Source organism: Brassica napus, chromosome C2, assembly GCF_020379485.1.
Source record: "Brassica napus cultivar Da-Ae chromosome C2, Da-Ae, whole genome shotgun sequence".
In the NCBI taxonomy this organism is placed as follows: Eukaryota; Viridiplantae; Streptophyta; class Magnoliopsida; order Brassicales; family Brassicaceae; genus Brassica; species Brassica napus.
Genome location: NC_063445.1, coordinates 28,308,534 through 28,334,551, shown reverse-complemented (window position 1 = coordinate 28,334,551; position 26,018 = coordinate 28,308,534). Strand labels below are relative to the sequence as shown.

The window sequence follows — 26,018 nt, the reverse complement described above, 5'->3', positions numbered from 1 at the left end:
GCTCGACACCGTCAAATAAACAAGTCCCATTTTAAAAATTTGAGAACAAGATAAGGACACAGCCTTTCAAATTGATTAGAAACACACAAAGCAAGGTTCGATAGCAGACACTGAAACAGACATATCCAATAACAACAAAAAGACAGAACAACAACAAATAAAAAGGGAGAAAATCAGGCAAAGAGATAAAAGACTGATGGTTCAACTTGCTAGGGATTACGATGAAATGAATAAAAGTTCCAAACCACCCCTAGAAAACAGCAGTTCAGTCAAAAAGATTTGATTACTGCTGTTCCTCAGCTGGCTTTGGAGCTGACTCTTCCTTGATCTCCTCATCCGCAGCATCATCCTGATAAATATAATCCACCAAACATAAGACTTTAGCCCATGAAAATTGCGATAATAGAAGAAAACTTTCAAAGGATTCTTACCTGCATGTCGGATGTCCAGAGAGTGAGGTTGTCACGGAGAAGCTGCATGATCAAGGTGCTGTCTTTGTACGACTCTTCACCTAGAGTGTCCAACTCCGCAATCGCGTCATCAAAGGCCTTGATGATAGCAATACAACAACCACAACGAAGATTATGTCTTTAGCAAAGTGTTTACGATGAGTTGAGCAAAGGCAAGTGCTAGTGGATTAAAGTACCTGCTTAGCGAGGCTGCAGGCACGATCAGGAGAATTTAAGATCTCGTAGTAGAACACAGAGAAGTTGAGTGCCAGACCTAGACGGATTGGGTGAGTTGGAGCGAGCTCTGCATTCGCAATATCCTGTAACGAGAGAGAGAGTCACATATAAACAAACCAAGGCAAGCTCAGAGATCTTGTTTAGGCATGGGGTTCGGTTCAAGTAATTCGATTTTCAGTTAATTCAATTAGATATTTGGTTTAAATTTGACTAAAAGCTCCAATAATTTTGGTTATTTTCAGTAGAAATTTTAATTAGTTTGGATCAAAATTTGATTATTTTTTTCAAAATTTAATTAAAATCGATATAATTTGGTTTAGATTAACTTTTCAATAACTGAACTAACCGATAAAAAAATTTGCCGAACTTAACCGGAACTCTAAACCAAAAAACCGGAAAATTTGGTTTGGTTTGGTTCGGTTTGGTTCGGTTCAAATCCACGCTAATCTTGTTCATAGCCAACTCAATAATTCTAGACGATGCAAATCCATAAGATAATCGAATCTAATCCACGAAGCAACAGATAAAGGCTTATGAATCAACGAATCGCAGCTTAGATCTGAGAGATTACCTGAGCAGATTTGTAAGCGGAGAGAGTATTCTCAGCGGCGTCTTTCCTCTCTTGACCAGTCTTAAACTCAGCCAAGTACCTATGGTAATCCCCCTTCATCTTCAGATAAAACACCTTCGAGTCACCTGAAGCTGCGGCGGGGACCAGCCTCGAATCGAGCAGCTTCAGTATCCCCTCGCAGATTCCGGTGAGCTCCGTCTCGATCTTCCCCCTGTAATCGCGGATCGCCGCGACGTGGTCGTCGTTGCCGCGGCTCTCCTCCTTCTGCTCGATCGAGGATATGATGCGCCACGAGGCGCGGCGTGCGCCGATCACGTTCTTGTAAGCGACGGAGAGGAGGTTACGCTCCTCGACGGTGAGCTCGTCGCCGTCGACGGAGGCGGAGACTTTCTCCATGAACTCCACCATCTCCTCGTAGCGCTCGGCTTGCTCGGCGAGCTTGGCCATGTACACGAACTCCTCACGCGCGGAAACCATTTTCAAGAATCGATTGAGGTCAGAAGGGAGAGGATGAATGAAATGTGTTTTTTAATGAGGCGATGAATGCGTTTTTGAGGAGACGAGTGAATGTTGGAACCAGTGTTGAATATGGGCCGTTGGGTTCGTTTGCTTTATAAAGGGCAAAGTATCTTCTGGCCTGTTTTTATCCTATTTTTTTAATAAATTAAAAATAAACCTTGAAATGGTAAGATTTTTTAATTCGTTTATGTATTTGATAATTTTCTGAATTGTTCACACATATTTAAAAATTAATTAATTTAATATCATAAATACATTATTTTCTGTGAATATCAAACCTTTAATAAAATTAAACCAATGATAACTCAATAATATTTTTGATAACTCAATAAATCTCTGAATTATATAATTCAATAAACTCAATTAATTTTTTTAAAAGTTATAATTTTCTATTATTAAATAAATTAAATTTATAAAAAAATATTACAATGTTAATTTGGTGAAACATTTTTTCAGAATTTTTATTTTTATAGAAAGGATGGAGTATTTATCTATACATATGTAGCTGCTATTTTTTTAACCATTTAATATTTTTTAGAGAAAAAATAAACAAATACTTTGAAGATGATTTTAGTACCAAATTTCTAAAGGATTACTATTTTAAAAATTGATCGGTTAAGAAATAAATGGTAATGAGATTTTACTACTATTGGTATATGAAAAATCAAAATTTCCCCGACTCTATGAATTAAAATATGTTGGGTCTAAAGTCTAGTTTTCAAGAGTTGTAAATAGTATTAGCAAATCTACCATTTTAAAGTTATTAGATTGATAGAAATAGTACAATAATGGAAGCAAGTTGGTTTAGCAAAAACGGAGACAGCTCAGAGGGCACACATGTGTTGTGGGCATGTCAGGGGATCCAAAGGACTATTTCTTCTCCAACTTGTTACATATAATATCGTGACTAGTACTAATATGTTTTTTAGAAAATTTAAAAATACGGTTATGTGAATATTATTGTCTATCTCCAGATCATAGAAACGTTATTATAGGCGATGTCTACGAGATTTGTTTGATATATTGTTACTAATTATATATGATGTTGTATTTGACCCGAAGTGTTTATATGATAATCGAAATTTAAGTCAACCGTGTCTCTATTGATTAGTTTACACGAAAACATTTTTGGGGTGGGATTACTAGAGAACAAGATCATCTGCATCGCGATGAAGTGAGCGTCTCTAAAGGGTGGGGAGGCCCACGATTTTGGCAAAAGACGGTATGTTATGTTGCAGAATAAGACCATCCGTAACCGTGATACCCGGTTAAGAATCCTAAGATTTTTTTTTTATTATTATTAAATATTTTTTCAGCTGAAAAGAAAAAAAAAAGATAACCAATGGTGGGCCGTCACCTAACAGCGGAGTCCGCAAATAGTTATAATACTCCAAGCGAATTGATCCCTAAAAAAAGATATGAAGAGGTCAATTTTTAATATATTGCGGGATCCATCAAGTTTTTTACTATTTTTATCTAGGATTTGGAGCTAAAAAATTGGCAAGAGGCTCCATTGCGGGTGCTCTAAGAGACGTGTATTGGATGGTTTTTGCACTGTTTGTGGTCCCACCGACACGTAGCGGTCCGCGATTGGAGCGTTTTTTATTTTTTTCTAATCAGAAAAAAATAAAAAATAAAAAATAAGAAACCTTAAGGGATGCAGATGCTCTGAGTTTTGTCTCTGCCCTTTACGGTTTTGTTTATTATATTCAACCACAATTATTCTGATCCATGACTATGTTTTTTCTTATCTTACTTTCTTTGCTAGGTTTTTTATTTTTCTTAGTTTATTAGTGGAACATGATATTACTAGCTTTGGCCAACCCAATAATTTCGTTGATAGTATATGCGTGCTTCAAGTCTCGGAAGAAGGCATGCTTTACAAGTTTTTTTTTTTTGATAACTCTGATATCTGGGCAGCGACATTCCCAACTATCCCCTCGTCCAGCGCCCCAACGGAAAGGATGTTAAATCTGTTGTGGCCAAGGCTCGAACCCGGGTGGCGGGCAGTACAACTGTACCTCCTTTACCACCAAGCTACGAGCGCTTGGTTCATGCTTTACAAGTTGACATGGTTAAGCGGTGAAGGCGTCTCTTGAAGCCATGACATTTGATACTTGCTAGGGTTTAGCCGGTCTCTCGTATGGTTTGTATTGCACATTAAAGATTGTACTCCCAACACTTGAACATATATAATTGTGAATGCATATTTTCTAAACATATTGTTTTGTTTGTGTCTAATGTCCAACGGCTCATCCCGTGGATTTACCAACGTCCACAAATTTAATGTTTTCCAACATGCACTATATATCGACTCTGAATAAACCTTTTGCTAAACGTAAGAAACAAAATTTCAAACAATAAGAATACATGTGTATTATACCATTTGCATGTTCTTTTGTTATTAGTATTTTCTACCAAAGAATCCAAAATGTATCACATAAATAATCAGAATTGACTATGAAGTATAAACATAGCTTTTAAAATAAAATTAATGTAAGAAAATGGGGGGGGGGGGGGGGGGGGGGGGGGGGTTAGCAAATACATCTGACCTTAGCCTCATAGTTTATTACAATCCACCAGGACCACCACCGACCAATGTGAAAATGAGATCCAAATATAGAATAATCTTTTCTTGCAAGGGTCAAAGTATAAGCTTCATGAAAATTGTTACTTTCAGTGGCACAAAATAATAATTTTACACAATTTGTTTTTTAGCTTGAGAAACGCTTTCGGCTCCGCAACCTCCACCACCAATAATTTTGTTTTTCATTGTTAATTCTTATCTAAAATTCTACTTGATTTTAGGTATTTTTGTTCGTTTGTTAATGATGTGATCCATGAGCTTATCTTGCAAGTTGTAATCATATGAATAACTTACAATATAAGTTACGAATTTACGATTACAACAAAATAAGGTTTGTATAATTAAACTTCATGAAATTTTCTTATATGCAAACCATTTCATAAAGCCCATAGCCAAACACTTGAAATTCTAAAAAAAACTAGTTATCTCATAATTAATTAATTAATTAATCACATAAGTATGTATAAACTGTGTTTTCTATCAATTATAAAACAATAAAGTAAGAAGAATTCTTCAATGTAAAAACATCAGTAGGAGTTAAGAAGACTCCAAACAGTGAGATCAATCTGTTCCCATGATTCAGCTGTGCGAAGTTCATCCCAAATACTGAACATTGCACCCAACACATTCTCTTCATGTAATATACAATAACACCTGCAAACCAACCAATCACACAGTTAGACATAATAACACAAGAAAAGCTTCAATGCTAATGTCATTTTTAATACTTACATTGTGCGATAGGAAGGAGACAATACTTTCTTCCTCGTACTGTCTACTGTTCCATTCTTACTTCTGATTAAAGGAATGCCGTAACTTTCTAGAAGCTTCTTGAAAAGTTCAGTGTCTCCTCCAAACACGTCCAAGTATATCGGTATCAAGTCGTAGAATGGATCTCCTACAAATTTCTTCATTCTCTCAGAAAACTTTTCAAATTTGCAGTTTGATCCCATTTGGATTATAAATTTAAGATAGCATACCTATTGATAGATCGCTGAAGTCAAGAATATGACTGGGACGCCATGAATTGTGTTGACCATCACCATCTGCGTATGGTCCCATGTGAATGTTGTCGTCCATGACGTCCGAGTGTATCCAGGTGCAGGGCTTGATTTCGTTACCAACATCTGTGTCCTATGATCACAAAAGAACGTTGTCTTAGTTCTCAAAACCTAAGCCAATTTTTAAGGAGGTATAAAAATGAGAGAAGTAACCTTGAAAACATGGAGCAAATCTATAAAAAATTCATCAGGAATGTATTCGTCTATCTTGTTCATCAGAGCCCGAGGAATCGGATTTCCCCTGAAAGGTTTGAGCCAAACAATAACCAACAGTGAGCCTTTTTTCTTTTTTTAAACCAAGAGGTTTGGGCCGAAGCTCATAATCCCCCGAAATTACAATATGTAATATTAGTTTGGTCTAGCGGTCAGCCGGTCACTCAAACCAGGACTGACATAATGGTCAGGATCTGGTCAGGATCTTTTCCATTTGAGCTAAGGACCTCTGGTTGTTTTTTTTTTTTTTGCCAAAAGATACTAGGATCAGCTCTTGCAAAAAAGATAAAAAAGAGCTAGGCCTAGAAACAGAGGAGTGCTAAAGAACAATCCTACTCATACGAGAGCCACAACTCCATTGCCTTCCGGAAATTTGAGTTGTTTCTCTTACCAAGAATAACGTCACGGATGCTACGGTCGATTGTTTTGAAAATCATAGCAGGTGGAGTTATGACGTTGTCATGGATCCTACGATTGCGTTCTGTCCAGATGTTGTATATTGTCGCTTGAGACGCAAGACGCTTCAGGAGAGCGATGGTCCTAGAGTCATTTAAGGAAAGCCAATCCATCATAGCAGTCCACGTATGAAACGAATGATGATGAGCTCCAAGTCTACGCAGTACACATGCCCAGATTACTTCGCTTGTTGGACAGCGAAAACAGGTGGTCTCTGTCCTCCATAGCAGAGTTGCAGAGAATGCAGGCTGTTGAGATATTGATTCCCCAGGCCGCAAGTCTGGACTTAGTTGGGAGTCTGTCATGATAAGCAATCCAGAAATTGAACGCATGCCGGGGAACTCTGCCCTTGAACCAGACCGAGGCTGTCCATTGATGAGGTGGCTCACGGTGCCGAATGGCATCCCAAACACGAGAGGCTGAGAATGCTTCGAGAGACTCATTGTTGATGTACCAGTACACAAGATCAGGAGGGGAGTTGCGCATAGGTAGATGAATCGTGGTTAGGTGAGTTTGAAGCTCAAGAGCAGCATCGGAACGAGCCCCTCGCAGAAGCCAGCCTGTGTCATTACAAGCATCACAAAGGACCTCTGGTTGTGAGCTTTATTTACGGCAAAAGCAAATGGAAACAGAGTCACGAGAATATGTGTACCAGTTTCCAGACGGCTAGTGACATCCTTCTTCTTTTGGCATAGTGCATCAACAAAAACTTTCCATTCTGGTGGAATCTTCAACTCCTCATGAACATCCAATAACTCAGGAGGTGTGACTGGTGGATATGGAAGTAGATGAAGGTTGCGTAGTTGTTGTCCTAGAAAGGAAGCCAAGTTCTGAGCGTCGCTCCACGTCAGGTCATCTCTTCTGCAACAACAGCTTCAAATTAGTGATCAGGCTTTTTATTTTAAAGGTAGATGAATGTGAGTAGGCCTGCCGGTTCTAGTAGGGTTGTTCAAAATTCGAGTAGTTCGGTTCGATCAAAATCTCCCCAACTGGCCCGGAAAATTTTTGGTTCCATTATGTATTCTGGTATGGTTTTAAAATATTTTTTACCAAAATTTTGTTTCGATTATATGTCAGTTAAAAATTTGGTTAGAGTCAGTTAAATTTGGATAATTTCGGTTATTTTGATTAGTTTGATTTGACATTTTGGTTAATTCTGTTAGGTCAGCTCAAAATTTGGTTAATAATTTTTTTTTTTTTTGAAAAACTGAACTAACCGATTACAACTCAGTAACCAAAATAACCAAAATTTTTGGTTTGGTTCTGTTCAAACCCGCATGCCTAAATATGAGAAAGAGAACTTACAGATGGGCAAATATCTTCCCTTTGCATCTTTGTGTTTTAATATACGGCCAAACTTGTGAACTCAATGAACGGAAAGAACCAGGTGCTGGCTTCCCTTGGTTTCTATGTTCAAACAGCGTTTTGTTCCAAATACCAAATGGGAACTCGCTGTTCAACATTGATGCATCAAAGTCGAGATTGGAGCTAGTGAAAATGTCTGGGATTCTCTTGCCATCCCAAGGAACAACTTTGTAAGATCAAGAATCCCGCTTGCTAGAACATCAGGGATGGTTAAGGGTAGGGCTGGGATTTTGAACCGAACCGGACCCGCCGAACCGAACTGAAATTTTTGGTTAGTTCGGTTAGAGTTCGGTTTGATTTGGTAGTTTTTTTGTTTTTAATCGGTTTATGGTTCGGTTCGGTTCGGCAATCAGTTACTTTGTTTTTTTTAATAAAAAAAAGAAGTAACCAAACTATACCAAAACTCGAAGTGAACTAACCGAACTAACCAAATTTCAAACCGAACTAACCATAATAACCAAACTAACCGGATTTAATCAAACTTATCCAAATTTTAATTTTTTAAAAGTTAAACGAAAATATAACCGAAATCAAAAACTTTAGCAGGACTTTCAAAAATCAAACTAACCAAATACCGACAAAACTTTATTTCGGGTTAATTCTGTAAGATTCATGTTGAACCGAACTAACCGAAAACCAAATTACTCGAACCGAACTACCGGAACCGAATTACCCGAACCTGCAGGCCTAGTAAAGGGTGCTAAAATTATTGTGATAAAGATTACTCGCCTCAGTTCCAAGACCGTATATAGATTGTTCCAGCCCTCCTTCAACAAACAGTTTTACCGCATAGTCGGAAAACAGATAAACTTAACAGAAAACAATAAGAAAAGTAAGAACACAGGTGAAATAATTCTGAACTTTTGTGAGGTTTCGAAGAGAGAGAGTTAACTCACAGGATTGCTGCCAGTTCCAACTGGAAGCTTTTCATCTTCGATAACAGACGGCAAGTCAAGTCGTGGAAACTACATACTTCCTCTAGACATAGCAACCATTTCTCAGCATTTATAGCAATGCAAGAAGAAAAAGAAAAGTATAAAACTATAAACTTAAATCTTCATCATGGATATTACCTTTCATATCAGCTTTCTCATGTCAGGCTTCAGAACCCAAAGCTTGGATAGCCTGCCTCTCATTTCTCGTTGACCAACAGAGTTCCCCATAGACCAAGGGAAATTATAATGGTCTCTTTCTTTATCAAGAAACCTAGACAAGAAATCAGTATCGTAAGAGAATCCATTCTCCACATATTGTATCTTTCTGATCCTCCATTAGCCTCTCCCTCTCCATTCATACGTACCCTCTTCTCTTTCCTGGTAAGATCAGAATAGCTCAGAGTATTGTCGTCCTCATCGTGTGTTTCTTCTTCTTCTTCCATCTCTTCAGAATCTCCATCATCAAGAGCAAGAAGCCCAGCACGACACACACCTTTGTGCTGGTACCCAGGCGCCATATCCAAACACACAAACCCAAAGTTTTCTTTGTTCACAAAATTCTGGGTAATAGCCACTGTTGGCTCAAGATTGAGGATACAGTGCCACCAACCACTAGGAACATAAATAGTTTCGCCAGGTAGCAGTGTGCACGCAATGGGTTTATCTTCGTCCGCGAGGAGGGGATAATAGTCTAGCCACCACTGTGCATGGATAGTAAACTAAGAACAGGATACAGAAAATAAATAATTGAAATGCAATGGTTGAACAGTTCAGTAATATACCTGCAGAGATGAGGGGGTGTCGATGCTGACATTACCATCATCTTCATTTACTTGGACTGCAACACCTAGAGGAACTTTTCCAGGGGGCAACGCCCACCTATTTTAATCACAATGACGTCATTCACAACATATATTATCACCTAATTCTTATAAATCAATGGAGAAATGGAGAATGATAATGCAGGAGACAAGAACTTAGAATCTAAATATCATATAGTTATATGCCGGCCCTAAGATTTTGGGGCCGGTAGATGAATGTTTCACTTGGCTAGGCCTAGGACAGGTCCTAATATATATTGTGTGTAATGTCCAACAAAGTGAGATCAAGTAATGCAAGGACTAGTGAGTTAGATCACAATCCCTTAGCCGTATGAAACATGAGAACTATAGTGGTCATTGTCCTTATAAGTTGAAATGATGAAAAACTACGAAAAGAAAAACAAAATGGAATATTTGAATTGACTTCAAATAACAAGTTTAGAATGCTACTATTCAATTCTATTTTCTGGTCCAAAATTGTATGTGATGCTTTAATATATTTGTTACCAAACGAGTCTGCTAAAAATTATAAAACTAAATACTCGTTCAAGCAAAAAAAAAAAACAGAGTTTACCTTTTTCGACCGAAAAGTAAGGTGTTCCAGGCGCTGGTAAGAGCTGGATCAACGTGCCAAGATGCACCAGACCTCTCCGGACCAACTATAAGCCATCTGTACCGCGGACGATTCTCTTTGTCTAAGATCATTTTACATGAAATGTTGAATCCTTTTAAGATTATTTTCACTCCTGCAACTCTTACAACTGATGTGAAGAAAGCTTTATATAAAGCTTTATATAAATTTACCCTGTCATCGAAAACGTAAAGAGGATCTTCATCCCTCTGGAGTTTCATATACGAGATGTAATCCTTGAACTTCATTGATATTTTGTTGGGACTCCTCTGAGAGATTCTAAATGGGACTTCACCATATTTCTCTGATAATTGGTCGATTGTCCATGTCTTACTGGCTGGCCATGAATCGGCAAGGCCAGAGAGCAAAACCTAAACCAGATAAGAGTTAAAAAAAACATCACGAAAGAAACTCTCATGTCTGAAAATGTGTAACAGAGCACAAAGACTAGATCATACAGGTTTCTTGGCGTCGTAATCTTTTGAAAACTCATCCAATGAGATTTCTCTTCTACGTTCCACATTCCCGTCATCAAAAGCGAACCCGTCAAGAGATGTGTTACACCTATAGAATCTTTTATACAAGTACATCGAACTGAATCATGCACGTGAGAATAGTCCATCATAAGAAGAAATAAAAAGAGCAAACCCCATAAGTCAAATACACTTGAAGAAAAAAAAAATGTTACCACCAAAATGCAAAGGTTTTCTGTATGTATTTTCTTGAGTAACTCCTCTGAGAAAACAACCATTTCATATTCAGATTAGCAGATAAAGAGGGAGAGTCCAGTAACCCTCAACATTACCCAAAAGAGTCACATAGCTAATGACAATTCAAATACTAAATCCATTAAGCTGAAGTTCAAACCATGTTAAACTAACTCTCATTTGGATTTGGAGAGCACACCCCTACCAACAACAGAATTTGAACATGTGGCCTCTTAAACACATACTAGCAATGTTCAAGAAAGTGCAAGACGGTAATTAGGTGATTTATAAAGGATTATTGATTAAGGAGCGCCTGGACCGAGTAACTATAGGTGTCAAATGGGCTATGTGATTGGGCTTAATATGGATAAACCTGTTTTTCTCATGGGTTGTGAATGGACAAAATTTGGGAAACCATTTAAAAAGTAGGTTTTATTGGGATTGAGCTTTATGGAAATGGGGTGTCCAATAGATTAAAAAACCTAGGGTTACAGAAACAAAATCGATTTGGGAAAAAGTTCATTTCATCATCTCGAGTCACTCTCTCGACTCTCCCCAAGGCGATTCTCTCGAAGTCACGATCTCCAGCCTTCGTCCGTCGCTGTCACTCTCCGTCTCCATCCGTCTTTAACCGTCTCGTCTTCGTCTCGTCCGTCTTCAACCGTCTCGTCTCCGTCTCGTCCGTCTCCAACCATCTCGTCTCCGTCTCGTCCGTCTCCAGCCGTCTCGTCTCGTCTCCGTCTCTCTCCGTTCGTCAGGTTTGATGGATTTCGTGTTTAGTGTGTTTGCTTGATCTGGTTTGATGGGTTTCGGATTCAATACTCCATATGTGTTTTTGATTCAGATTATCTCGGATCTCATCGTCGATTCAACTTATAAAATGAGTTTTTGATTCAACTTATAAAATGGGTTTCTTGTTTGTGATGTGAGATGGGTTTTATAATTAACTACTCCACAATTTGTTGGAAGAGCTAGATCGTTTTTGTTTCTGATATTGACTGAGCTTTCATGGTTTCATGGTCTCTGTTTAGATTGTAACTTCATTGTTTAGTTCATTTCATGGTTTCATGGTCTCCGTTTAGATTGTAACTTCATTGTTTAGTTCATTTCACGGTTTCATGGTCTCTGTTTAGATTCTTTCAAAGAGATCAACCTTGAGAGGTCGTATAATCTTTTGCTTATGAAACTTCACTTGATTAGTGTCTCTGTTTGTGTTCAAAGAGATCAACCTCTCATTGGTGCATAACTTCATTGTTTATAAACAGAGACCATTAAACTCGGGTTTGTGTTTTGGGTTTCACTTGATTAGTGTCTTTGTTTGTGTTCATTGCTTGTTTACTTGATGAGTTTCTAAAATTGTTTTCTGTTTTCTTGTTTCAGGATGGACAATGAGGATACTATGAACCTAGAAGACACAGACTACATGAGTGGGGATGAGATGGTGGATCAAAACTCAGAAGAAGATGAAGCAGTAGCAGTGGAGGATACTCTCATGAGCACAGCTAAAAACCGCAGAAAAAGAAAAGGTAAACACAGACACTCCAGATGTTGGAAGCACTTTAATATAACAGGAGAGAAGTATCCAGATGGTTCGAATGACATCCAGTGCAAATTCTGCAATCACACCTACACCTTTAACCTGCATAGGAGTGGAACCCTCAGCTCTTTTGCGTCATATGAAGGTCTGTAGTTTGAATCTTGTCCCTGGTACACCTGGAACTAGTAGGATGATAGATCAGCTTGTGTTTCGTGAGATGATTGCAGTAGCCTTGATTGAGCATAACCTGCCATACTCATTTGTTGAGTATAGAAGAGTAAGGGAAGTATTGGCATATGCAAATCCTACTATAGAGTTCTGGTGCAGGAATACAGCTGCTAGCGACTGTTTGAAGGTATATGAGAGAGAGAAGCTGAAACTAAGACAGAAGTTGAAAGAAATTCCAGGAAGGATTTGCTTAACAACTGACCTGTGGAGAGCTCTTAGTTGAAGGGTATTTGTGTCGGATGGCTCACTTCATATATAAAGATTGGAGTCTGAAGTCAAGGATTCTCGAGTTTTGTGCGTTTCCTCCTCCTTATACCGGTGTTGCCATAGCGATGAAGATAATAGAGTTGCTGAAAGAGTGGGAGCTAGAGAAGAGAGTCTTCACAGTCACTGTCGGTAATGCTTCAGCAAACGACAATATGCAGTCCATTCTCAAGAAGCAGCTCCGAAGAGGATTGGTGTGCAATGGAGAATTCTTCCACCTAAGGTGTGTTGCTCATATCTTGAACATGATAGGTTCAAGATGGACTGAGTGTGATTGATGGAGCGTTGGAGAAGATAAGAGATAGTGTCAAGTTTGTGAAAGTGACATAAACTAGAAAGAAACTCTTTGATAGCTGTGTGCAAACAGTGGGTATTGAACCAAACAGAGGTGTGTTACCATGGTTGGTTATGGATGTAGCAACAAGATGGAACTCAACCCATCTTATGCTAGAGAGAGCCATCATTTATAGAGAAGCCTTTCGCCATCTTGCCGAAGTTGATGCAGCTTATATGTTCTGTCCAAGTGAATTGGAGTGGGAGAGGGCAGGCTTGATTTCCGAATTCTTGGCTCCATTTGCTGAGATGACCAATCTGGTTTCTGGTTCTTCTTATCCAACAGTTAACCTATATTTTATGCAAGTGTGGAAGATTGAGAACTGGTTGAGATCGAATGAATTCAGTGGGGATGAAGTAATTTGTGAGATGGTGGCTTCAATGAAGCTCAAGTTCGATAAGTATTGGGAGAATTATAGCGACATCTTAGCCATTGCTGCCGTGCTTGATCCAAGACTGAAGTTCAAATTTCTGGAGTTTTGCTTCACAACTTTAGATGCAGCCACAAGTAAGACGAAAATGGATCATATTAGGAAGAAGATGAAGAAGTTGTTTGATGTTTACAAGAAGAACACAAAGAAAAATGTGGCTGGAACTTCAAGATCAAACCACGCAGCAAAGACGACCACTTTACCAGGATATGATGTAAGCTCTTGTTTACCTTGCTTGTTTACTTTGCTTGTTTACTCTGTTTGTTTCATTACTGTTTTTATTAATGTCTGATCATTAAAGTTTGAATGTTTGCAGGCGTTTTATGCCTTCTTCTCACAGAGTGCTGATGGTAGTGGAAAATCTGCATTAGATAAGTATATTTATGAACCCGTTTTAGACATGGTGGTGAATCTGGATTTGGATGTTCTCTCCTATTGGAGAAACAATGCAAATAGGTTTAAGGAGCTCTCATCCATGGCGTGTGATGTTCTGAGCATACCCATCACCACAGTTGCTTCAGAATTTTCCTTCAGCATTGGAAGTTGAGTGTTGAACAAGTATAGAAGCTCCCTTCTCCCTTCAAATGTTCGAGCACTGATTTGTGCAAGAAATTGGCTAAGGGGATTTGAGTCTTTAGACAGTAAGTTCTTTTCATCTTTATCTTTGAATTTGGTTATCTTTGTACTTGAAATTGATAATCGAATTTGCTTAGGTGATGAAGTGGATTTTGAACCTTTGGAGGAAGTTGGAGAAGAAGTTGAGAAAACTGATCAAGTCTGAGTTCATGTGTAAGTTGCTGCTTTGGCTTTTCCTTGTTGTCTTATTGATGCTTCCCTAAGTCGTTCTGGTTTGCTTTGGTTTCTGTTAGTATTAACTTCAATATACTTCCGAGAGTTTGTCTCATTGATATGAGGGTAACTCGTTGGCTAATTTCTATGAAACGCTTTCTATCAAGTATACTAATTATCTCGCTTTTCTTAGGTGATTAGTATTGTGATGAATTGTTTTGTGGGTTTATGAGTTTCACTTGTTTTGTGGCTTTTGGATTTGTGATGAATTTCTTGTGTTTAATGTGTTTGCTTAGGTGATGAATTGGACTTGGAATAAAATGGAGGAGAAGATGGAAGAGAAGATAACAAAGGAGCTTAGACTTATGCTTTTTATATGAACCTTATGTATGCACTTATTACATTTATGGAGCTATGACTCATATCAGTTTATGAATGATCTTTTGTATCATGTATTATGGTCTTTGAACTTATGTATTGTTGCATTTGAAATTTTCTTAAATGGTCCTTAATGGAGGATCCCATGGCAGCCCATATCAATATGGGTGTTTGTGGGTTTGGTCCTTAATGGACATGGTCACTCTCTGTCCACAAACAACAATTGGACAAATGGATATGGGCTAATGGACATGGGCTCTCCCATTTGACATCTCTACGAGTAACTCCTGGTTTCGTTTAGATCTTATTTTTAGAACAGGGCATACTAGTTATCCCAAGAGTTTGAGCCATTAAGTCATTTCCTTGTTGTGAAAACTGGAATGTTTCATTGAAGAATGAAAGTACTTTACATATACAATGTGGTATTTTTCCAGGAGCCTTTGTATTCAAAAGAACCCTTGGATTTTTTGAGGCACATGCTCATCCATAGAGGTTCTTCATTGCATAAAATATACATGACACTACACATCAAACGTTCAAATTCAATTTTCGATATTCAATCGATTCATAGTCAATGTAGAAATACATGCTGACGCAAGAGAGGTGAGCGATGTAGCGAGGATCAAGGTACTCGAGAAGAATACAAATGGTCTCATCCTGGAGGACATTGAGACTACCGAGTGCCTCTGACCGGTGATCTCTCCGTAAAAACGCCGTCATTCCGTCCATTTACGCGGTGGCGCGTGATGATCCGAGTCTTGTATGATCACCACCGAGTGCGTGAAATGTCTTTCGCATGTTGTACGCGACTAATGTTATATTACAAGATTTGGAACGTCGTCGGTTCGACGGATGAGCATCGCGTTTGGCTTATGCGTAAACGGCACGTAGTCTTCAATTAATGGGTCATATATGGAAGGTATGATACTTTAAAATGGGCTTGTTATGTGTCAAGTTAGGGCATCTACAGTGGGTAGAAACCACACAAGTCTCTTTAAAAATAACAATAATAATATTTTGGCTGTATAAGTATATTTAAAAAAGTAAAAATCAATTGGACCATCAATTTGTTGCCAAGTGGAAGTCTGAGTCCCTCAACACTTTAGCGTAGTCTCTGTGGGAAGAACGATTCTCTCATCCCTCCTGCTTTTCCCTATTTTTGAGTTATTTTATCGATGAGAGACCTAACTAGATACTCCCACTAATGATAGTCTTTTTACCATGTTGGACCTGACTTTGTGTTGAAATAGTATCAAAACTGAATGTTCAAGTTCAGATATCCATGTAAATTATTTTAATTTCTTATAAATTTATATATGCATAAAAAATTTCAGAATTCAAACACAAAAATAATATATAACATATGAATTTGAATAACATGTGTCTAAATACCTTGCTAACATAAAAATTGATTTAATTTGAATAATATGTGTTTTGAATAATATTCAGCTATTTTATATATTTACTTTTGGATTCTTTTATAAATTTCAGATATTTTTAAAAAATTCTAAATATATATATATATATATATATTGGATATTAGAACTCAAATAATCAATTAAGTATATATTTTGGATTAGATATCAGAAGTATATGGATTCAGATAGGATTCGTTTCGATTTTTTCAGATACCAAAATTTTGAACCAGTTTGAATATTTGACCAACTTCAGTTCGCATTCGGTACTATTTTTTAGATCGAATTCGGTTTGATTTTTGGATTCAGCTATTTTGTCCGGCCCTACAAAACATACATTCCTGTATTAATCTTATTTTAATTGATACTTATATGAACAATATTCCGAAACACACAAAGATACAGTCATGTGGTGTGTAGAGAACGTGTCCCAACCTACCTAACTTATCAGCAATGGAAGGGCACTGTACAGGCCCCACCAATACACGGTCTCATTGTTGATGACTAATAATTATTCTCAAAATCTATGGATTTAAAATAATTGATTTGATTACTTTTGAATACTAATGTGCTTTATGTTTTATTTACTTGTCCAAAAAAACTTTAAAGTTAAATACGATTTAAATAGAATATTAGAAAAATAATCGATTTGTGAAGAAGTAATCCGTGACACCTCAAAACATAAAAAATATATTACATAATCAGTAAACAAATGGTCCTAACTTCTAACATAATGCAGCGATTGTCATACATGATAAAGCTCACGAACAGAATGAGCGACGTAGATGGTGGAAGGCGGTAGAGATAGAGTAAACCGATTAAGAGAAATAGTTACGTGGATCCAGTGGTACGTAGACACTTTCATACATAGATACTCTGGGTAATTCAGTTAAAATAGAATCTTTTAAGATATCCATCCTACTTAAACAGGTTAAAAGGTTGAACTACGTCCAAAGTGCTAAATGAATCGATGAATACATATCTTTTACAGAAGTTAAAAATAACCTCAAAGATGGAAATAAACGTTAACAGTTGTTTTTATAAACATTATGTACATAAAATTACAAGATCTTGTACTATATAATAAAAACGAGGACTACTCCACAGTCTAGTATCATCCATCACAACTGTCTTTCTCTTCTTAACAAGTTATACAACAAGCTAAAAAACAATAAAAATGGAGCCACAAGCTGTTTCTCCCTTACCGAACCGACATGCAGTTTGCATACCTTATCCAGCACAAGGCCACATCAACCCCATGCTGAAAGTAGCCAAGCTTCTCCACGCCAGAGGCTTCCACGTCACCTTTGTCAACACCGACTACAACCACCGCCGCATCCTCCGATCACGTGGCCCTCACGCTCTCGACGGTCTCACCTCCTTTCGCTTCGAGACTATCCCGGATGGTCTTCCTTGGACCGACGTCGACGCTAAGCAGGACATGCTTAAGCTTATAGACTCCACCATGAACAACTGTTTATCTCCATTCAAAGATCTCCTCACCCGGTTAAACTCCAGTTCTGATGTACCGCCGGTTAGCTGTATTGTCTCTGACGCTTCCATGAGTTTCACGATTGACGCGGGGGAGGAGCTTGAGATTCCGGTTGTTCTGCTTTGGACGAACAGTGCTACAGCACTTATGCTGTATCTCCACTATCAAAAACTCATGGAGAAAGGAATCATTCCTGTAAAAGGTACCATGCATCTCGACTTGGTTTATAATCATTTTGTTTTGAAAATTTTCTTAAGACATCTCAAGCTTCTTTTTTTTGTCAACTGGACATCTCTAGCTCATACTTAGTTTTCCTCAAAACCCTATTTTAAAATAAAACATTTTCTCATAAAAACTATTTTTGATAAAAAAATTTATAATGGGTATTTATTTTATTTTTAAATAAAGTTCAGTTTTTAATTGTAAGATATGTATTGATTAGAAAGGGTTGTAAAAGTTGTGGACTTAATTGTTTTTCAAAAGTAATCATATTTAAAAACATAAATTAATAGCTAAAACTATAAAATGAAATATATTAATTTTGAAAATGATTTTTACAGTTTTTTTAATACTTTGAGTATTTTTGAAAATAAATCTACGGTAAAAGAATTAAAAACACAATTTAAATATCTACCGTCTAAATTGTTAAATCATAAAGCATAGGCTATAACACCAACGAATCAGATTAATACTACTGTTTATTATGTATTTGATAAAAATGTGTAACAATCAAAATCTATTATATTTGTAAACAAATATTAGTCATTTATAAAAATGCGTCAATCAGTATTGATAGTTAAGCTAAAATTTATCAGGTTTTGTGTAATATAATATAATTTTTATCATAGTAATTATTGAAGTTTATTTGTAATTTTTATAAATAATAATAGCTTTAGTAGAAAAAATACACTTAAAATGATCTAAAACACACGCAAATTTTTACTAGATGAGAGCGATTTGAAGACGGAGATATATTGGATACCATCCATGAACACCATTCAGCTTAAGGACTTTCCAGACTTCATCATTAAAAGTGATCATCAACATCTCATGCTTAATTTCATCACACATGTCACCCAAAGATCCAAACGCGCTTCCGCTATAATGATCAACACTTTCGAAAACCTCGAACACGACGTCGTCTCATCCCTGCGATCGATTATCCACCCTCGGATCTACCCGGTCGGACCGTTACCGATGTTGGAAGACCGGGAAATTAACCGGGACAGCGAGATCGGACGGCTGAGATTGAATCTATGGGAAGAAGAGACGGAATCTTTAGATTGGCTCGGCACCAAGGAGAAGAAGAGTGTTCTCTACGTCAACTTCGGGAGTATAACGGTTTTGACGAGCGAGCAGCTGTTAGAGTTCGCGTGGGGGTTAGCGATGAGCGGGAAGGAGTTTCTCTGGGTGGTGCGGTCGATTCTCCCGGCGGATTTTCTATCGGAGACGGCGGATCGAGGGATGGTGGTTACGGGATGGTGTCCTCAAGAGAAGGTACTCTCGCATCCGGCGATCGGAGGATTTTTGACTCACTGCGGATGGAATTCGATGATGGAGAGTGTGTTCGCCGGTGTTCCGATGATATGTTGGCCGTTCTTCGCCGATCAGTTGACGAATCGGAAGTTCTGTTGCGAGGAGTGGGGGTTGGGGATGGAGATCGGCGACGAAGTGAAGAGGGACAGAGTGGAGGCGGTGGTTAGGGAGGTGATGGACGGAGCGGGAGGAGTTGAGATAAGAGAGAAGGTGATGGAGTGGAGACGCGTGGCGGGAGAAGCTTCGGCGCCACCGTGTGGTTCGTCTTTTGTTAATTTTCAAACGGTGGTTAATGAAGTGCTTATGGTTGACGGTTAGAGCGGTATTATTGGGCTTTGCGTAACTAAGAGCCCATTTGTTTCTTGATACGCCGATATTATCTGCCAAATGCATGGAGAAATGTCTTTCACTGTCAGTCGAGCTGCCTTTGGATGAATACAAGGGAAACTCAAATTTTATAAAATCACAAGTCCCAACTCCCAAGCAAGTGAGAGGGTAAAAACTAAAAAGAGAGGAGAAAAGCATGAATATATGAATGATATAGGATAAAGTTGAAACTATATAATAATATAAATAGTGAGTAAAAAGGATATGATGGACTCGATCTACATATGGATTCCGTCGGAAAAAATATGACAAGAGTATTATAAAGAGATAGAGCCGTCTTTAAAAGTTTGGACAATCTTGAGTCGTCTTCTTGGGGCTCAAGTCATAGCTCTGGTTAGGCCTGGGCAAAATAACCGGAACCGAAGAACCGAACCGAAACCGAACCGAAATACCCGAAACCGGAACCGGACTAATACCCTCAAATACCCGAACGGTTCCTATATTTTTATATCCGAAATAACCGAACCGAACCGGAACCGAACCGAGAACCGAACGGGTACCCGAATATATAAAAATATTAATTATATATACATATAACATCACTAAATATATATTTTTAATTTAAAATTCTATTAAAAGTATTTAAAAATAGTTGAGGATAACTAAATTATTATAAAGTATCCAAACTACCCGAAAGTATCCAAAACTATCCAGATAGTTTTATCCGAAATATCCAAAGTAATCCGAAATATCCAAATTTTTTATCTAAATCATCCTAATTATTTGATATTTTACTCTAGATAACCGATATTTTATCCAAATTATCCGAACTACCCGAACTATCCGAACCCGAACCGGATCCAAATGAGAACCAAACTTTTTCCGGATATTTTCCGGTTCCTACATTTACTATTCGAACCGAACCGAACCCGAAACTATCCGAACCGAACCGAACCGAAAATAGGTCAAGTACTAAATGGATCCTTTAGCCCCTATCCGAACTACCCAAAACCCGAAATACCCGAGCCGAACCGAACCGATACCCGAAATGCCCAGGCCTACCTCTGGTGTAGGTAAGAAGAATGTGAAGCTAGCTTGTACTAATTGGAAAAAAATGCAAGAGAACTAAAAAGAAATTGGTTCTTTGTTGTTGTTGATTCACGTGTAGGTTTTGCTTCGCCGTCTAGTGATACTTGTTGTGGTGCTTCAGATTCTGGAGAAAATAAAAGAAGCACCATAAAATAAAGGGAGAATTGCCAAGTGTGACTCAAAACTTGGAGTCAAACCCAAAGCAATACCCCAACTTGGGTCAAAGGCAAAAGTAACCTAAAAGGCTATTGAAATTACAACTATCCCCTTGTGACCAAACAAAAAAACGGAATTTTTTTTACGTTTCTACCCCTCGCAAGTCGTCTGTTTAGACGACTTGAAAATAAGTCGTCCAGACGACTTAACTGAAAGTCGTCTGGACAGTTAGTCTTAAACATAATTTAAAAATTTTGTAAAAAATATTTTGATAAGTGAAAAATGGGAATTATGTAATTAACATATGTCTTAGGAGGTATAAATTAAGATATAACAAATTTCAATTGTTTTCAGCATAGATGAGTGAAAGTAGTGAGTCATGATATTCTTTAGTTTATGTTTCATCAACATATGTTGTAGTATTGTATGTGTTCTTAGGGTTAGATTTTGGAAAGCATTAAAACCGTTTTTGAAAATTTTTAAAATTACTTATGCGTGTTTATTTCTGTGTATAGTAAACACTATTTAAGTATAATTTGATTTTATAACGTGGTTAGTTAGTTAATCTAGTCATTTTAGTTTAGGGGTTCATTTTAGGGTCTAGGACGACTTAATATTTTGTCGTCTGAAAACAGACGACTAAATATTAAGTCGTCTGTTGTACATTATCAGCCAGAATAAGTCGTCTAAACCGGACCAAACCTTAAAGTTTACCAATGTACTTTTAAAGCTAACCGGATTATTTACCCAATATATAAGGTGATTTTTTTTTGTTTCATTTTTCGCGAAATTCAGAAACCCTAACAGTTCTCTCTCAAAACCCTAACAGTTCTCTCTCAAAGGCGATTTCGAATTCCCACGATTTCCGAACAAACCATCGTTCTCAACGTCGGCTATCTATCTCACTTCATTCTCACCGTTGTCGACGCAGCTTCTTCTAACCCTAGCGCCGCCGATTCCTCTAAACCCTAGCGCCGCCGATTCCTCTAAACCCTAGCGCCGCCACTTCCACTATTTCCGAACAAACCGTCGCCCTCGCCACCGTGGTCACCAACGTTCTCACCGCCGCTTCCTCTAAACACTAGCGCCGCCGCTTCTTCTAAACCCTAGCGCCGCCGCTTCTTCTCTGTAAACCTTAGCGCCGTTTCTCTGTAAACCCTAACGCCGCTAAGTCATCAATCTCGAGGAAAAGATGAACATAAAACGTTGTCTCTATCAATTTACTCATTCTCACCGTTTCACGTTTATTTTTTCAGATCTATAACCGCAATGACGAGTACTCCAACTCCTTCTGCGACTGGAAGACTTGTAAGTAATTTAAGTCGTCCGGCTTTGTCTTCCAACTGGACGACTTAGTAGATGACTTAAATATAAGTCGTCCATTTGGAAGACTTTCCAGACGACTTAATTATAAGTCGTCTACTAAGTCGTCTGGACTTATATTGTTGTCTTTGATTATTTTGCAGACAAAAAGGATGGATATTCCAGAACTCCCCCGTAGGTTATACACATCAGGGGAAGAGCCAGAAGCCCACAATAGCATTTCGTATCATACGGATAACAGCAAGTTGCATACTGCTCTTAGGAAAGCTCTTACTGATGACGAATTTGAAGAGCTCAAGGAGTCGAGTTTGGGAGTTTTCATCAAGTTCAAGGAGCAGGGATTTGGTTGGGCTTCAAGGCTGGTTCACTACATGCTCAGTTTCAAGCTGGACATTAAGAAGAAGTATGAGATGTGGTCTCTCGTTGGTCCAGAACCTTTGAGGTTTTCACTGTTAGAGTTTGAAAACCTCACTGGTCTAAACTGCGAGTACATCGAGGACCTTGAGACACCAAAATGTGACGTTACCCCAGAGATGGTTTCTTTCTGGGGGATGCTGGGAGTTCATCTGGAAGCTAGGCCAACTACTGATCAGATAATAGCAGCACTGAAGAGATGCGGGGATTGGTCCAGGGAAGATCGCAAGCGGCTCGCGTACCTCTCCATCTTCACTGGATTCATTGAAGGGAGAAAGTTTTCAACCGCTACACGATCTACTCTGGCAAGGCTAGTGATGGATTTAGAACGGTTTGAGAATTATCCATGGGGGAGAGTCGCGTTTAAGGTGCTGATGGACTCTTTGTGGAACAAAGAAATTGCTGGCTGTTACACCGTGGATGGGTTTATACAAGTTCTTCAAGTCTGGACGTACACAGCTATGCCGGAATTGGGTGCTAGTATTGGTGGTCCCAATAAGTCGTCTAGAAGGTTTGGACGACTTATTATAAGTCGTCTGGAAGGTTTTCCAACTGGACGACTTACAAATAAGTCGTCTAGAAGGTTTGGACGACTTATTATAAGTCGTCTGGAAGGTTTTCCAACTGGACGACTTACAAATAAGTCGTCTAGAAGGTTTGGACGACTTGAAGGGATAGTAGAAGGTAGTCTAAAAATAAAATACACTTGAAGGGATAGTAGAAGGTCGTCTAAAAATAAAATACACTGGACGACTTAGTAGAAGGTATTCTAAAAATAAAATACACTTGAAGGGATAGTAGAAGGTCGTCTAAAAATAAAATACACTGGACGACTTAGTAGAAGGTCGTCTAAAAATAAAATACACTGGACGACTAAATATTTAGTCGTCTGGGCGGGTAATCAAGACGGGACGACTTAAATTTAGGTCGTCTGGACAACTAGTCAACTGGTTGTGTACATTGTGGTTTCGTATGGCCAGTTTCCTTGCAGTTTGAGCATCTCCGTGCCCTGTGTTTCTTCCTGGGTTTGTGTCCTCTCATCCTAGATAGCTCCAACCAAGATTGCCATCTTGATTTCTTCGGTCTCCCCCGACCACGCTTTAGTTCTGGAGGAAAGCATTCTCGTTCCTCAATATGTTGTGACACGATAGGATATATATTCTCTGAGTATCCTGCATACAGATAATTCTTTGAGTACAGTGGACATACAAGTGTGGAGATATGCAAACCAGCATGTATTCCAGCAGCTATAGCATGAGAGCAAGGTATTTTCTCCACTCCATAGACACCACAATCACACTTTGCATGTTCCAAATCAACCACACAGTCCATTTTGCCACCTTTGACAAAGAAATGCCATCCATCAATTGGTTCGATCGTCATCATACCCGCTATCTCTTCTCGAACAGCAAGCAAGTATTCAACAGCCCGGCTATGTTCAATTGTGAGACTCAAAGCATCTTGTCTCCTTTTCCAATACCATTTTCCTAACTTCTGCCTTATGAACTCCAGCAGGAACGTAATCGGAAATCCTCTTGCTCGCTTCAGTGCGGAATTAATAGATTCAGCAATGTTGCTTGTTTTTATGTTGAACCTGTTCCCCTTACAATAAACCCTTGACCATAGCCTGACGTCGGCTTTCTCCAAATACGTTGCAAGTTCCGGGTTTGCACTCCGTATCTCAGCCATGTACCGGTCAAAATCGTAAACCGTGTGAGCATAAGCAGCCCCTTTCACCAAGTACATGAGATGTTTCCCTTTAAACTTTTTGACAATGTTATCTTGAAGGTGATAATAACATATTCCTCGGGTTGCCCAAGGAAACACCTTATCACACGCACTTTTAATGGCCTTGTGCCGGTCGGAGACTATCACCAGAGGCTTGTCATGAGATATACAACTAGCCAATTTTGTGAAAAACCATTCCCAAGAAGGTATATCTTCCTCATCCACGATCCCAAAAGCCAATGGGAATATCTGAAAATTGCCATCTTGTGCGGCTGCAACTAACATAGTTCCTCCATACTTTCCACTTAGGTGAGTTCCATCCACCACAATGACCCTTCTCTGATACTTAAAACCTTTGATAGAAGCTCCAAAAGAGAGAAATAGATACTTAAATCTTTTCATAGAATCAAGTTCTATCGCCGTGATAGAATCAGGATTTGCAATGGAGATTTGCTCGAGATATGATGCCAGACGCGAATACCCTTCTTCTGCTGATCCTCTCACCAATCTTTGTGCATATAACAGTGCTCTGTATGAAGTGGTGTAATCAAGCGCCATGCCAAACATGTTCCTCATTGTATCAGTGATATGCTGCGGAGTTATCCCATCAATGATTCCAACACGATCAATGAAAAGACTACCTACATACTTCGGAGTACAGTGTCTCCGCTGAGCGATTCGGTCTCCCGCTGAGCATAAATGTTTTTCCACATACTTTGTTACCCAAAACGTGTTTGTCCCATGTTTGACACTCGCTCTGACCTTCCATCCACAATAGCTAACCGGACATGTTGCCACAACGAGAGTTTTTGTTGATTTGTATAATCTGAAAGAAAACTTACCCCTCACTGCTGCCAACCGCAGCTCTGAAAGCAGTGCACCCTTGCTAACAAAACTCTGGTTGACATAGATGGTACCATTCGATTTTCCTCCTTCAATAGCATTTGTCTTAGCATATGCCTTTTGGATTTCTTCAAAACAAATATTATCATCATCTTCCTCGTCCTCATCTGGAACCTTTCCATAAAGACTGTAATCCCCACCATTCTGATCCGTTTCACCAACAATAGAATTATCAGCATCCTCCTCCCCATTTTCCTCCTCCCCATCTTGATTTTCATCTTCAACAAACTCATTATCACCAACATCTTCATCATCACCACCAACATCTTCTTCCCATTCACCAGCTTCATCATCACCACCAACATCTTCTTCCCATTCACCAGCTTCATCATTATCACCAACATCTTTTTCCCATTCACCAGCTTCATCAATATCCCTTTTCTCTAAAACCGTTTCGACCTTGCTGCGGCTTGATACACAAAGACATACTCTATGGGTTTTGAGTATCTCCAGCAAGTTTCGAACTTGTCTATCACTTGTAACATGAATGGGAAGACTGCCTGGAGCCATCATCATTTCTGCTGGTAATGAGTAGCTAATCTCCACATTCACTGTTCTCATGTCCAGGTTATAATCTTCTTGAGCCATTGCAACAAGTTCAGCATGTGTTGAATCTTCATTCAATAAAAACAATCTTGCTCCTTTGAGATCATCAACCACAAAATCCCAACGGAAATCTCTCAACAACCATTCTCCATACACTGCATGTAACTGAAAAATCATCTGCAAATATTCAAAATAAAACACATTAGTAAACATAGAGAAAATGAAGAAGTTCAATAAACATTGCCGCAGACGACTTAGCATTAAGTCGTCCAGAAGACTTAAAGGTAAGTCGTCTAAAGAGGTCACTTTTGCAATTGAAAATTAAAAGGGACGACTTAATTCTAAGTCGTCCGGCTTTGTTTGTTAAAAAAAAAACTTCAGACGACTTATATATAAGTCGTCTACGAGAAACGGGCTAGTTTTGCATTTGACCGAATCGTGTCAGATCTTTGACTATTTCTGGACGACTTATAATTCAGTCGTCTCTGGGAAAGTTAAAATTTCAATATTTTATGAAAACTTGACAACTTACGTGTAAGTCGTCCTAAGGTTAGTTTTGTAATTGAAAAATAAAACT

At 38.5% G+C, this 26,018-nt stretch overlaps 2 protein-coding genes and 1 pseudogene across 2 annotated transcripts; 1 reads left to right on the top strand and 2 right to left on the bottom strand.

The window, feature by feature from the left end:
* Positions 1-38: 38 nt before the first annotated feature.
* Positions 39-1,852, bottom strand: LOC106418419 (14-3-3-like protein GF14 omega). Its single transcript, XM_013859122.3, has 4 exons — positions 1,258-1,852; positions 647-769; positions 432-548; positions 39-349 (listed from the first exon to the last, which is right to left on the bottom strand). The coding sequence occupies exons 1-4, from the start codon at positions 1,732-1,734 to the stop codon at positions 284-286; spliced, it is 783 nt and encodes a 260-aa protein (XP_013714576.1). The 5' UTR covers positions 1,735-1,852; the 3' UTR covers positions 39-283.
* Positions 1,853-4,303: 2,451 nt separating this feature from the next.
* LOC106417554 lies at positions 4,304-16,966 on the bottom strand (annotated as a pseudogene).
* Positions 16,967-16,986: 20 nt separating this feature from the next.
* On the top strand, positions 16,987-19,418 carry LOC106416530 (UDP-glycosyltransferase 85A4). Its single transcript, XM_013857447.3, has 2 exons — positions 16,987-17,621; positions 18,366-19,418. Exons 1-2 carry the CDS (start codon positions 17,105-17,107, stop codon positions 19,271-19,273), a joined length of 1,425 nt encoding a protein of 474 aa, XP_013712901.1. The 5' UTR covers positions 16,987-17,104; the 3' UTR covers positions 19,274-19,418.
* The last annotated feature ends 6,600 nt before the right edge of the window (positions 19,419-26,018 follow it).

Excerpts from the sequence above, each read along its gene's own strand:
- LOC106418419 (XM_013859122.3), bottom strand. The coding sequence starts at position 1,734 with ATGGTTTCCGCGCGTGAGGAGTTCGTGTACATGGCCAAGCTCGCCGAG. Across the intron at positions 770-1,257 it reads CCGCTTACAAATCTGCTCAG|GATATTGCGAATGCAGAGCT; the intron begins GTAATCTCTCAG and ends CTCTCGTTACAG. Across the intron at positions 549-646 it reads CCTGCAGCCTCGCTAAGCAG|GCCTTTGATGACGCGATTGC; the intron begins GTACTTTAATCC and ends GCTATCATCAAG.
- LOC106416530 (XM_013857447.3), top strand. The coding sequence starts at position 17,105 with ATGGAGCCACAAGCTGTTTCTCCCTTACCGAACCGACATGCAGTTTGC. Across the intron at positions 17,622-18,365 it reads AGGAATCATTCCTGTAAAAG|ATGAGAGCGATTTGAAGACG; the intron begins GTACCATGCATC and ends AATTTTTACTAG.